This window comes from Carya illinoinensis, chromosome 8 (assembly GCF_018687715.1).
Source record: "Carya illinoinensis cultivar Pawnee chromosome 8, C.illinoinensisPawnee_v1, whole genome shotgun sequence".
NCBI lineage: Eukaryota > Viridiplantae > Streptophyta > Magnoliopsida > Fagales > Juglandaceae > Carya > Carya illinoinensis.
This window is the reverse complement of record NC_056759.1, coordinates 30,168,247-30,182,365: the sequence shown is the minus strand read 5'-3', so window position 1 is coordinate 30,182,365 and position 14,119 is coordinate 30,168,247. Positions and strand designations below refer to the sequence as shown.

At 37.0% G+C, this 14,119-nt stretch overlaps 1 protein-coding gene across 2 annotated transcripts; it reads left to right on the top strand.

Annotated features, from left to right (window-relative positions):
• The first annotated feature begins 8,137 nt into the window (after window positions 1-8,137).
• On the top strand, window positions 8,138-10,105 carry LOC122319194 (probable mannitol dehydrogenase). 2 transcript variants are annotated; one of them, XM_043137148.1, is made up of 5 exons: window positions 8,138-8,351; window positions 8,478-8,591; window positions 8,847-9,360; window positions 9,468-9,621; window positions 9,734-10,105. In XM_043137148.1, exons 1-5 carry the CDS (start codon window positions 8,254-8,256, stop codon window positions 9,937-9,939), a joined length of 1,086 nt encoding a protein of 361 aa, XP_042993082.1. In that variant the 5' UTR covers window positions 8,138-8,253; the 3' UTR covers window positions 9,940-10,105. The 2 variants fall into 2 exon arrangements, with proteins under 2 accessions (XP_042993082.1, XP_042993083.1); XM_043137149.1 differs by having other exon boundaries at window positions 8,208-8,351; window positions 8,767-9,360.
• The last annotated feature ends 4,014 nt before the right edge of the window (window positions 10,106-14,119 follow it).

Sequence of the window (14,119 nt, the reverse complement as noted above, 5' to 3'; positions counted from 1 at the left end):
ATATATATATTTTATGAATTATTATATAATTCATTCGAACTTATACCCTTTCCGTTCGAACTTATACCATTTCTGTTCGAACGAAATTATGTTATATATGCCGTGATACAATTTCTTCTCCAACCCCATTTTGTTGTTTTGGGGCCAAATGATACAAAAGTAATCGATAGAAATGATGGGGCTTTACTCCTAAATCATTTCTACAGATTAAAATCTTGGATTATGGTGAAAAACTAGTTTGTAGATTCGGGACTAAGTCGACTTAGCCATGTCTGTTTAGCTCGGTTCCGTTTGAATGAATCTAAATTCCATTCGAATGAAATTCAAGGCCATTCGAATAGAATTTATTGTCATTCGAATGGAATAGAAGTTCATTCGAATGACTTTAAATTCCATTCGAATGGACTTTAACGTCATTCGAATGAAATTTTCGGCCATTCGAATTGAATTTTAATCATTCGAACTAAAGATGATATTTGGCAGCCCTTATTGTTATTTATATTGAGGGACTTCATTCAACAAATCATGGAGAAGTTTAAGGACCTGGAAGGACGCTTACATACCTTACGGGAGGATTTTGATTTACTTAATAAATAGATATTGTTAGTTATTACTTTACTTTTTTTATGTTGTATAGAACGTCTAACTCTTTTTAGGATGTAATTAATATATGGTTTTTATTTTTAGTGTTTGCTAGCCTCTTTATTGTTAATTATATTTTATTCTCATTATACTTAATGTTCACGATAATTGAAAAAATGACACTATTTTTAAAGTAATATTTATTGAACTAAAATATTTTTAAATTAATTACATAAAATTAATTTATGAATTCGTAAATATTTTAATTCATTGTAAATCATAATATATAATATATAGACATTTTTATTTACTTTGAAAATGATAAAAAATTAATATAAAAAATATGTATTATTACAATTTTAACAATATATCTTTTCAATGAAATAATACCGTTCGAACAAGGTAATACTCATTCGAACTAATTATTTTGCATTTGAATAGATTAATTATCTGTTCGAATTAAATTTTATTAGTTCGAACGGTTTAGATTTTTGGAGACGATCTAATTCGTCTCAGAATCTCCGGTTCGAACTAATATGTATTAGTTCGAACGGATTTATAAGGTTCTCCCTGTTTTGAGATGAAATTTAAATTTCATCTCTAAAAAGTATTTTTAGGGACAAAAATTATTTCGTCCCTAACAAATTTCGTCCCTAAAAATTAAATTTCTTGTAGTGAGTAATGGTCAAAGCACCAGGGGAAGAGCACCCCATGAAGGCCTTTGGATGAGCAACCAAAGATTCTTCTAGCATCCTCTCACCTTTCAAATTCTTCAGAAGGTTCTCATCTCTCTCTCTCTCTCTCTCTCTCTCTCTCTCTCTCTCTCTCTCTCTCTCTCTCTCTCTCTCTCTCTCTCTATATATATATATATATACATATATATTCTTGCTTTACCGTTTTTTCCTTCTCTTCAATATCTTACTTTCCATTAAAAAGGAAAACATGAGAGTAAACAAGGTGCATACAACAATTTTTAACCTCTTTACTTTCGAATTTCGATAAGCTACCAACAAAAATGGCCCTTGCATAAAAATTTCTCATCTTGGTTCAGATCTTGCTTTTCATGCATATGCTTAAGTCTAAGCTTTCAACTTGCGCTTAAATGGTCTGTCTACAGGGCAACAGGTGAAAAGGACGTAAGGTTCAAAGTTCTTTAATGTGGGATATGCCACTTAGACCTAGACATTTAAAAAGGAAAACATGGGTGTGAAGGTATGTGATTTTAGGTCCTAGCCCGTGCATGAGCCCAATTTTTCCCCCATATGGAACAAGACCTTTTTGGGTAAGGAGGGTGGTTCACCCTAGGGTTTCATCTCATTCTCCCTCTCCCTCTAATGCACTGTAGCTCCTCTTCTCCCTTTCTTTTATTTTATTTGTTTGTTTGTTCTTCCTCCTTCCTCGATGCACCACCTGTGGACTACATCACCGCCTCCCATCACCACCACCACTGCTCCTTGTGGTCATGCCTTCCATTCCCTCTAGTCACAGTTGCAACTCCCAATCCTTACGCTCCACTTTGTCTCTTTCTTGTGGGTTTCTACTAGGCATTTGCGTGCCACCCACCATCGTCGATCCAACTTAGCCACGCATCCATCAAGCAGCAACCCATCGTCTCAGTTAGCCACCACCTCTTCTCCTATCCAATCTGCATTACTTTAACTCAACCAACTTGAGACCCACTCTATCGCGTGGCCTACTCATTGTCGTTACCACCACCTATCACATGACACGAGTGCAACACTCTTGAAGCCCTCACCATCCCTCACCACCAATCCCAGCCACAGCTGCGATCTTTGACCCCCAACTCTTGGCCTATAAATAGGCTGAGTCTCTCCATCCTCAAACGCCTCTTCCTCCTCCCATACATAGCCCCAATGCCCTCCTCACCTCCAGATCTACCTTCCTATAGCCTTAGAAGAGGTTTTTCCCCCATTGCCATTGTGCGTCGTCGCGAGCCACCTCTCTCATCCGCATTCTAGTGGTCATTTGACCACCCCTTGGCCTTCCCCACCCATTACCGACTTCCTCCTCCCATGTTGTCACCCAACCCATGAGCTAGGGCTCACTTTTGCTACTACTCAAGCATGCCCCATCATACTCTGCCATGAAAATCCCTTCCTCCACATCACGACAGATCCACCTCCCTTTAATTTTTCCCCAATTGTAGATCTCCCCATTTTGACCAAATCCACCAATGCCTCCATCCCGCCACCACCATCGCCCTCGCTTTTTGTAAGTCATGTGACCCTATGATTTTATTGTTTATTATTTTAGTTGGCGTTGTTAACTATTGGTAGATTCTTCCCACTTGCAGTGACACTGTTCTAGAATTTTTCGTTATGCATAGTAAGTAAAATCCTAGACTGACCATTGGAATACTAATACTAGAAAATTGTGTTTTATTGTAGACTAGTTGTGATTGGTTAAGTGGCCGAGGGCCTTGTTAAGTGTAGGGATATAATATCGTAGTTGGTGTTGGAATTGTTGGTTGAGAGCCAAGTGCAGCATTGGGAATTGCGTGCAGTTGTAGAAAACTTGATTCTTTGAAACTGTGAAATCTATGTTGTTTGTTGTATTGTACTATCATCATGTCATCCAATAACTTCCTATCATGCATCTGCATTTTAATTGTTATTGTTTGTCATGATTTTATTAATTGTGCTCTATTCTATGGTTATGCTGTGAAACCGGTAAAACCTGTGTTTTTTATTTAGTGTCAAATGATTAATAGCATTTTTTGTGGGTGTGTGTATCATGACCACAAGCCAAGATAGGGTATTATCTCGGTGAAACTCATCTGGTCACACAAATTTATATCTACTCAAATCCATGTTATGGTATATATGACTTTGTTGAATATATTCAACACACCATATTATGGTGCAGCGTGTATTATTTACATAGATCACTTACAAGAGTTTAAGTAGGAGTACTCTTAGTCCTAAGAGATAATGATAAGAAATTGAACTAAACTACAACTATACAAAGTAGTTTCCAAGGATACAGCTTGTTAATACAACTTCGTCTACCCAATTAAGCCAAGGAGCCTTGATCGACTTCATTTGAGATGAGATCATGGATAAGCTTGAATTACATACACTTGAGGTTATAGTCCATGACACACATATGATAATACTCAGTCTAAGAATGAATATACAAAATAATTAGGGACTGGTTAAGATTCGAGCATGTTTTTAATGTTATATGCACTTGAGTTTATATATAGTCCACAAAACATGTTATAGTACAGAGTTCCAACATCCATTATTTCAGACCAACATTCTCTTTTCACAATAAAATTTTCAAATGATTAATAAAAGCAATGGCTTTTAATATAGAACAAGATTGCACTTCATTGCCGCCTTGAAACCAGCTCAGACATTTGACAGACAAACAAAGAAATATTAGAAAACATGCAGTTAAGGGCTTGCATGTTATACTTTAAAGGGAACTGGATCACTTACATTTCTATTGGAACGGATTTCAAAAAACGAGTGTTTTATGAACCAAGATTGCGCAAAAGACATGTGAGAAGATCAAACTAACCCAAGATTTATTAAAGCCAACAAGAGAGCTACTCTAATAATTGATGTAAAGAATTGATGACGTACTATCTCAAGAGAAGGTATATTTCAGCAAGATAGCTCCAGTGAAAGGAATCTTGATTCTTGAAATGGTGGAAAAGCTAAATCCAAGTCTCATAGAATCATTTGAAATATTGGGAAAAGGTAGGCATTAGTTTATTGGGTAGCATTACCCACCAAGCTTATATGCAATACACGTCTTTCACATAGCATTAATGATGAGAAAGTTATCATCTCGATCCCCTCTTATGTCATCATCAACCATCACTACAAGAAATCTAGCCTATTGCAGTGATTTTTATATTGTTGCAAAAAAAGAATCGTTACAAAAGATGACCTATTGCAGCAATTTTTGAATCATCGCTCAGTTTTTACCTCGAAAGTCATAGTTTCTCTAAGTTTTGTATTTGCAGTGAAAAATATAATGTTTGTAGTGATTTTGATAACTGTATTTGTAAAAACATGTTGCAATGCCCAAAAAATAGTCGCTAATACGTCTGGGCACCAAAGTTCTCACAAAATCATGTTTTATTCCCCCCCCGATTTCTTTCCTGCTTCTGCCTTCTCCACTTCTCTCTGTTCTCTCCTTCTCTGAAATCTCAAGCCCACCTCAAGCTTAGTTCCTCCACCCCATTTTCATAAATTCATTTTCCTTGTAGTGTCTCTGCCCCTGCTGGTTCTCTGCGCCCGCGTCGTCTCCTTGCATTTCTGCCCACCTCCACTATTCATTAAGGCCATCTTGGGTGGGTCTTTTTCCTTTCCTCAGATCTCCTCTGCCTCTCTTCCCAACAATCTCTATCTCTCTCCACTAGTTTTAGGCAAAACTCTAATATGTTTATTGTTACAACTGCCCTCCACCATCTTCTGGACACCAGTGTCGCCAAACACAGACGCCTGAGACACCCCTCCCATTCATAAGGGTAAGCCCCACAACCATTTCTCTCTCACTCTCGCTCTCCCCCTCATACTCTTGAAGTGCCCTAACACCTCCTATGAAAAAATTTCTAGATTGATTGGCCCCACCCACCAGCCATGCCTTCTACCGCCACTCGACTTGCGTCGCCACAAGAAACACGTGACTTTGGATATAGGTACTCTCGTGCCTCTTTGCATAAACTAGTACAAACTTGTTCATCTTTCTAAAATTAAAAGCCATTCAAAAGATGCTCAAAATAACCAACATCAATCCAACAGCAACATATGATACCAAAACAACCCATCAACTCAACACATCAACCTCGAACAGCTACATAATTCAATCCACAACCATATATCAACAGATTAAAATCTCCAATGACACAAAACGTACATTAAACACACTTAAATACCTATTAACCTATGACCCAAATTTAGCTAAATCCATCTATCCAATCTATTTGTTCCAATTAGTTTAATTTTTTTGAAAAAAAATTAGCCACAAGGTAACACAACCACTGCACAACCAAATTAAATCCTAACCTTTTCAAAACTGCTCATGTTAATATAACTACACAAAACTCATGTTAATAGAACTACACTTAGCCCAAAGGTAACTCAACCACTCACTTCAAAACAACACCCAATATACTCCTCAATGGCCAAACTGTGCAAATCCACAATTGTCACCATGAATTCAATCATCTGAAATCCCTCCAAACAATACAAATTGAAGTGCTTAGATTTTTGCAAAAATGCCCACAATCCATTAAACCTCCCATACTTTAATGAAACCAAAATTCAACTCCACACCAACAAACTCTTTACCTGGTGTCCATGGTGACAAATCTCAAGTTTGAGGGTAAGGGGTGTGCAACGTGCAATTGGCTTGACAGTGTAGAATTTCCTTATCAATTGGTCATGATGGCGCTGTGGTGGAGTTTCTATCAACAACATCAAAGGTGTGGCTACTGTGAGAGAGAGGGAGAGAGACAAAGAAACAAAGAAATGAGAAGTGAGGCTTACTGGTCGGCGAGGTAGAGTCTGGTGGGATAGAGCCGTTTTACGAACAAGGTAGAGGGAGGGAGTGGATCGATTGATCTACAAGAAATACGGCCTATTGCGGTGATTTGAAAATCGTTGCAAAAACAATCTTCGCAATAAGCTATTTTTTGCAATGATTCGCCACTCGCCGCATGCTTTTAATGTCATGCTGCGACTTCTTAACAAACCTTCCGTTAAGTTGTTTTTTGTAGCGATTTTATTAGATTTTGTATCGATTTCTGCTATCGCAATATGAAATAATTTGTCGCGATGCTGGCATTTACATTGGTATTACTTGCAAGCGCCAAAACGAAACCCTTTTAATATTTCCCCCTAACATCCTTCTCCCCTTCGACTCAGTTGTCTCCATTTTCGTCTACCTTCAAATCCACGTACCGCTCTTTGCGCACAGCTTGATATCTGTTTGAGGCTCCATTGCTTTAACTCCTCCCTCATTCTTGGATGCCCATTTTCCGAGTTCCATTTTCCCACACCCTTTTCCCCTTCGTTCTTGGTTCTCTGGAGGTGCTTACCGATATTGGAGCTTTCAAGCGAAGGAGATGCTAGCAATTGGAAACCAATGTGGAGGCAGAGGCATGCGACACCAAGCAAAACCATGGTGTGATGGTGGCGAGGGGCTGGCACAGCAGCAAGTCGACGTCATAGAGCAGGGGAAGTGCAGAGAGAGTGGGAGTCATGGGGGGTGCACATGAGAGAAAAAGGGAGGTTAGGGCATCCGAGGATTGGGGGAAAATATGAGGGAAAAAATGCTTAAATATCACATTTAGCGACAAATGTTTTTGCGACAAATTTAATTTGATTGCAAAAACTTATTTTTAGCGATGAATTTAAAATCCTCAGAAATAAAATGGTAGGAATGAAAAAATTGAATTTTTGTGACCAACTAAAAATTATTGTCAAAGAATTAGTCGGAAAAAAACGATTTTTCTTGTGGTGGTTTTTGTGGTGACCAAAGATGCTGCAAAAATTAAAATTTTAGCCGTAATAAAACAATAGTATTGGAATCGCCACATGGCATCATTTGCGATGAAATTTAGCAGCGACCTGAATTTTGCCACATATTATATCTTTTAACTTCAATTTAAGCGTTGACCGAAATCCTTTAAACTCAAAAAGTCATTTTTCTTGTAGTTTATTTTAATCTGTTTTTGTTTATAATTAATTTAAGTACTAAAACTTTTACATCCCGTTTTAAATAAAATAAATTATATAACACATGATCCTCTTGCGTGGCTTCCAGTAGGTGGACTATGACCACGTTTAGGTAGGGAAGTCACATTGATAGATCTTTAAATTTAAAGATTACGTACCAATGCACGGAAGGGAATTGAAAAAATTAATTAGTAACTTTTCATCCCAAACTTCAAGAAGAATCGAAGATCATATCCTTTTCAAATGCAAAATATAGTATAGAATATAAATGTAAATATAATTTGATCAATATTTCAAATAAGGAAATCTATTCAACCGCACAAGTAAAAAAAATAGTAATTATATACTAACATTAATAAATTTATATATTTAAGTAGCTAATTATTATATTAAAAAAGATCAATAGAATATTAATTCAAATACATATATGTATACAAATCTATAGACACCTAAAATAATATTAATAAGTGGTAATAAATTAAATACATATAATCTATAATATATTTAATTATATCTGAATGAATGTTTATTAGTCGAGTCAACGAGTGGAGTCGCGCTTAAAGATTCATGAACCGAAGATAGGTACAGAGGTACTCACATTCTTAATAGCTAATCCAGTACGTCAGCCATCCACCTGCATGAGAACATTCAACGAGAGCACTCCTTGCCCTGGGCACCACGTACAATCATCCCAACATTACGAAAGCCATTACCTCACGTACTCACTAGCTTTCGCTCACCCCATACGTCATCCCATCCTAAATTCCAAATTCCAACAGTCCCTACTCCCTAAGTATATATATCAAAAGCTTATAATCACTGGCTTGGACATCCCCAAACAACACATCTTTCCCTTGTTCTACACCCAAGTTCCCTGCATAAACTCTCCCTCATTTGTTATTACTACTAGTTCTATTGGTTCATTGTCGCTTTAGAGAAAAAACAAAGAAAATCAATGGCGAAAACACCGGAGGAAGAGCACCCCATCAAGGCGGTTGGATGGGCAGCCAGAGATTCTTCTGGCGTCCTTTCACCTTTCAAATTCTCCAGAAGGTATTCTCTATCACCCCCTCTTCTTAAGTTCCTACTTCATTGATTGTTATTGCATTTTTCTTTCTCTTTATAATACTTTCTCATGTTTTTGAGTTTTCGAATTGTGCTGAAATTCTATGATCACAGGGCCACTGGAGAAAAGGATGTAAGATTCAGAGTTCTTTATTGTGGGATATGCCACTCGGACCTTCACATGGTCAAGAATGAATGGGGCACCTCCATATACCCACTTGTCCCTGGGTAAATTTCTATCTCATCACTACAAGTCTACACTTTAGATCATGTTAATGATCCAATATAATGTTATCTAGAGCAATTTTTGTGTTTGTTTAAGAATGCATGATTTTATTCATATACAAGAGTACAATCATGTGCTGCGCTTTTTGTTAATATTGGAAATCAATGTGATTTTTAGCCTAAAACAACGGCAAGAAACACGTTCATTTTTGGAGCTCGAAGTAATGGCATGAAATTGGAAATTCCATTCGACTGCAGGCACGAAATTGTTGGGGAAGTGACAGAACTGGGGAGCAGAGTGAACAAAGTTAAAGTAGGAGACAAAGTGGGAGTAGGATGCGTTGTTGGTGCATGCCACTCCTGCGAGAACTGTAACAATGACCTTGAAGTTTACTGTCCAAAAATGATATTATCCTACGGTGCGTGTTACTACGATGGAACAGTTACATACGGAGGCTACTCAGACACCATGGTAGCTGATGAGCGCTACATCCTCCGATTCCCTGAAAACATGCCACTTGATGCTGCTGCTCCTCTCCTTTGTGCTGGAATCACAGTTTATAGCCCATTGAAATATTATGGGTTAGCAGAGCCAGGTAAACACATTGGGGTTGTTGGCCTTGGTGGGCTTGGTCATGTGGGTGTTAAATTTGCCAAAGCTTTTGGAGCAAAAGTGACGGTAATTAGTACCTCCTCTAGCAAGAAAGATGAAGCTTTGGAACATCTTGGTGCTGACTCATTTTTGCTTAGCTCCAACCAAGAACAATTGGAGGTAATGTTAAACTACAAGATTTCTTGTTCCCATTGATTAATTGACGCTCCCTGTGACCAGATGCAGCCGTTAAAGGAATGGTTGTGACAAGTATTAAATTTTTGCAGGCTAGCCTAGGCACGTTTGATGGTATACTAGATACAGTATCTGCTATGCATTCGATTTTACCCTTAATTGGTCTATTGAAATCACATGGAAAGCTTGTTATGTTGGGTGCACCAGAGAAACCGCTTGAGCTACCCGTCTTTCCTCTACTTATGGGTAATTTCATTTAAGTTTATCACAAATGTTTTCCTTCGTTATGATTTAGTACTTGGTGTTCCGTTTTGTTCTTTTCTACCTATAGAGTACTTAATAAGATTAGCTTCAACAGGAAGGAAGATGGTTGCGGGTAGTGCAACCGGAGGAATGAAGGAAATTCAGGAGATGATAGACTTTGCGGCAAAACACAACATCACAGCAGATATTGAGGTTATTCCAATAGACTACGTTAACAAGGCAATGGAGCGTCTTGCTAAGGGTGATGTCAGATACCGATTTGTCATTGACATTGGAAATAGCTTGGCTTCTTCCAACTGAAGACAACCTCAATCAATCGGCTTGTCTTAGTTTTCTTGTATTTGTGTCAATGGATTTTTTTAAAATATTGCTCAAGTTTTGCTTTTATCTCGAGCAAAACATGATTGTCCTTATAATTAAAGTATAATTAATAAACGTCGAATAAGAAAATATTTGAATTTTTCTATTTATCTACTTCAATTTCCTACAGGGTATTAACTCGTAATCCGTGATCATAATCTTGTGTCAATAATGAAGCCCAACAGCACCTTATAAGTCTCCCGAGATATGATTGATCGATGCTTCGAAGTTTTTTTGAAAATTTTCAATACATTTCTGCGCACGTCATTAATGCATTCTTAGTGTTTTGTTGATGATGTCGTAAATTTGGTTTTAGTCATGTCAAACACGTCTTAAATGAGAACACCTATATACATCCAAGTGAATTGTGTTGATAGAAAAACCAGAAACACATGCTAGAGAAAAGAATCTTAATAAACAAAAGGATTAAAAAATATAGAAATCATACCTGTGGAAGCCATCTGCAGAGACCAAATTGAAATCCCACTTGTAAATATTAGTGGCCAACTCTTCCCCTCCTTCTCCTCACAAAAATTAGCTATCAATGGGACAAGCTAATAAATTCAAATACGTATATGGAGAGGAGAGGGGACCTAGCCATATATATAGAAGTCTTATGTGGAGTCCTCCCATTAAAAACTCCAAAACCCAATGAGTCTAGAAAAACAGAATAAGACTCTTTTAACTTCTAGGCCTACATACAATTAACCACAATTTAAATAGGATATAATCCTATTTTTCTAAGGTGCAATGAATCCAAAAATGATCACTTAACTTATTGGGTTCAACCAAAGTACCATTATGAGCTATTTATATCTAACACGTTTTTATAAAGCATCAATCAATAGCAGCCCACATTTAAAATATTCTAACATTCTCCCACTTGGGCAATTTTGATTACTGTAAAATAAAACTTGTTTTGAAAAAGACTCACGGGTTAGACAACATAGGTGGCCACATAAAATAGCTCAAATGACAGCACCTTAGAAAACACGATCCGGTCCAACAAGAATATCAACATCGAACATGGAAGTCGTTACACCACTTAAAAGATGTAAGACCACTCCACAGTTACAAATGCTAATATCCCCATCGACATGGATCCCCATCCTCCGACCAAATGTGGTAGTATGTAGTATGATCTTAGCACCAATGTGATCAAAAGCTGTGCTAATTCATATCAGTCCTCATAATGCTTCAAAATGAAGCCACATGTCTCTAAAAGAGACTCATCTTATGTCTTTATCCATAGTATCTCGAGATTTCAATAATATCATAATAAAAGACATAAGCCATATGCATGCTCAAAACATAGTTTATGGATATGGGAGATATATATTATTATTGAAAAAAGCTGTACCCAAATAACATATGGGTTGCCTATGTACCCTGTAAAGGGATCAAGCCAAAACGTAGTTCTTTTTACATAAGTAACTCCCACTAACCAAAAACATCAAATGTTTCCACAATACTCATATTAGTAACATGTGTTTTAAAAACTTTAGGAGCAAGTCCTTTAGTCAAAGGATCTGCAAACATCGCCTCTGTATTTATATGCTCTATCTTTGTCTGTCCTTCCTTAATTCTGTCTCTGACCACCAAATACTTGATGTCAATGTGCTTGGATCCACTAGAGCTCTTATTATTCTTTGAGAAGAACACTGCTGCACTGTTATCACAATAAATAGTAATAGGCTTCGAGATGGAATCAACAACATTCAGTCCAGAAATAAAATTTCTTAACCAAACAGCTTGGATAGTAGCTCCATAACATGCTACAAATTCAGCTTGCATAGTAGAAGACGCCACCAAAGTTTGCTTAACACTTTTCCAAGAAATAGCACCTCCAGCTAACATAAAAACATAACCAGAGGTTGATTTCAAATCATCTTGACATCCAGCAAAATCAGAATCTGAGTAGCCTACCACCTCAAGGTGATTTGAACGCTGGAAAGTGAGCATATAACATTCAGTCTTCTTCAAGTATCTCATAACTTTCTTAGCTGCTTTCCAATGCTCTTGCCCTGGATTTGATTGAAACCTACTAAGAACACTGACTGCATAGGCAATATCTAGTCTAGTGCAAACTTGAGCATACATCAAACTCCCTACAGCACTAGCATACGGAATATTCCTCATAGATTCCCTCTCGAGCTCATTTCTAGGACATTGAGTTTTGTTGAACTTATCTCCTTTTATAATGGGTACATCACCAGGTGCACAGTTTTGCATTTCAAATCTCTGTAGTACACGCCGTATATAAGCTTTCTGAGAAAGTCTCAATAAACCACGAGCTCTATCACGACAAATTTCAATTCCAAGCACAAAAGAAGCTTCTCCAAGATCTTTCATTTCAAAATTAGCAGATAACATTTTCTTTGTTTCATGAAGTAATCCTAAGTTACTGCTAGCAAGCAAAATATCATTAACATATAGAATGAGAAAAATAAAATTTCTCCCACTAGTCTTCCGATATATGCACTGGTCAACTTTATTTTCAACAAAACTGAGAGAAGTTACAATCTCATCAAATTTCAAATACCACTGTCGAGATGCTTGTTTCAGGCCATATAAGGACTTATTTAACTTACATACCAAATTTTCTTTTCCCTTCTCAATAAAACCTTCAGGTTGTCTCATATAAACCTCTTCACAAAGATCTCCATTTAAAAACGCTGTCTTCACATCCATTTGATGAAGCTCCAAATCATAATGTGCTACAAGTGTCATGATAATTCTAAAAGAATCTTTTGATGAAACTGGTGAAAATGTTTCAGTATAGTCAATGCCCTCTCGCTGAGTAAATCCTTTTGCAACTAATCTTGCCTTCTTTCGTTCAACATTTCCTTTTGAGTCTAGTTTACTTTTGAAAATCCATTTGTTGTCTATAGCCTTAGCATTTGGAGGAAGTTCAACAAGTTCCCAGACTCTATTCTTTTCCATAGAATTTATTTCATCTTCCATAGCACTTAACCATTTATCTGACTCAGGACATCTTAAGGCTTGCTTAAAAGTAACAGGATCAACTATATGCCCAACATTAAAATCACTTTCTGACAAATATGCAATGTAATCAATAGGCAATGCAGACCTTCTTTCCCTTTGTGATCTTCTCACTTGTGGCTTAGAAACTGATTCAATCACTGTTGGAAGTTCTTCTTGTTGCCCAGATTCTTCACTAATAATTTCAATTGACTGAGAAACAACTCTTTCTTGTATAACAGGGATTGGAACAACAACTGGATCTGGTTCAACAAAAAATTCTTTCAATACAGAACTCCCACTGTCACCAACATCATTCTCCAAAAATTTAGCAGTAATGGACTCAACTATTCTGGTACCACGATTAGGACAATAGAATTTATATCCTTTTGATCTATCAGGATACCCAACAAAATAACCAGGGGTAGATTTTGGGTCTAATTTCTTTTCAAGAGGATTATAAATTCTAACCTCAGCTGGACATCCCCAAACTTTGAGATGAGCTAAACTTGGCTTACGGCCTGTCCACAATTCAAAAGGAGTTTTTGAAACAGCTTTACTAGGAACCCTGTTTAAAATGTACATGGCAGTTTTCAAATCTTCACCCCATAGATATTCTAGTAAATTTGTTCTGCTCATCATACTCCTAACCATATCCTTCAGAGTCCGATTACGTCTTTCAGAAACACCATTTTGCTCGAGTGTTCCAGGCATAGTGTATTGAGGCACTATTCTACATCCTTGTAAAAATTTTGCAAAATCACCCATATTTTGACCAGATTCATCATACTTCCCATAATACTCACCACCACGGTCAGATCTTACAACTTTAATGCTTTTCCCACATTGTTTCTCTACTTCTATTTTGAAAATCTTAAATTTCTCAAGAGCAAGAGATTTATCATTAATCAGATAAACATATCCATATCGAGAGAAATCATCAATAAAAGTTATGAAGTACTTATTTCCACATATGGTAGAAGGTAAAGGTCCACTAATATCAGTATGTATTAAGTCCAAAATACTGTTACTCCTAGTAGAACCCTTCCTTGTGGATTTAGTCAACTTTCCTCTTATACAGTCCACACAACTGTTAAAGTCTGAAAAATCTAGAGAGGGAAGTATCTCAACTTTTATC

Bases quoted from the DNA above. Each gene is read 5' to 3' on its own strand.
- LOC122319194 (XM_043137148.1), top strand. From the start codon at position 8,254: ATGGCGAAAACACCGGAGGAAGAGCACCCCATCAAGGCGGTTGGATGG. The intron at 8,592-8,846 runs GTAAATTTCTAT...ATTCGACTGCAG, and splicing joins ATATACCCACTTGTCCCTGG to GCACGAAATTGTTGGGGAAG. The intron at 9,622-9,733 runs GTAATTTCATTT...TAGCTTCAACAG, and splicing joins CGTCTTTCCTCTACTTATGG to GAAGGAAGATGGTTGCGGGT.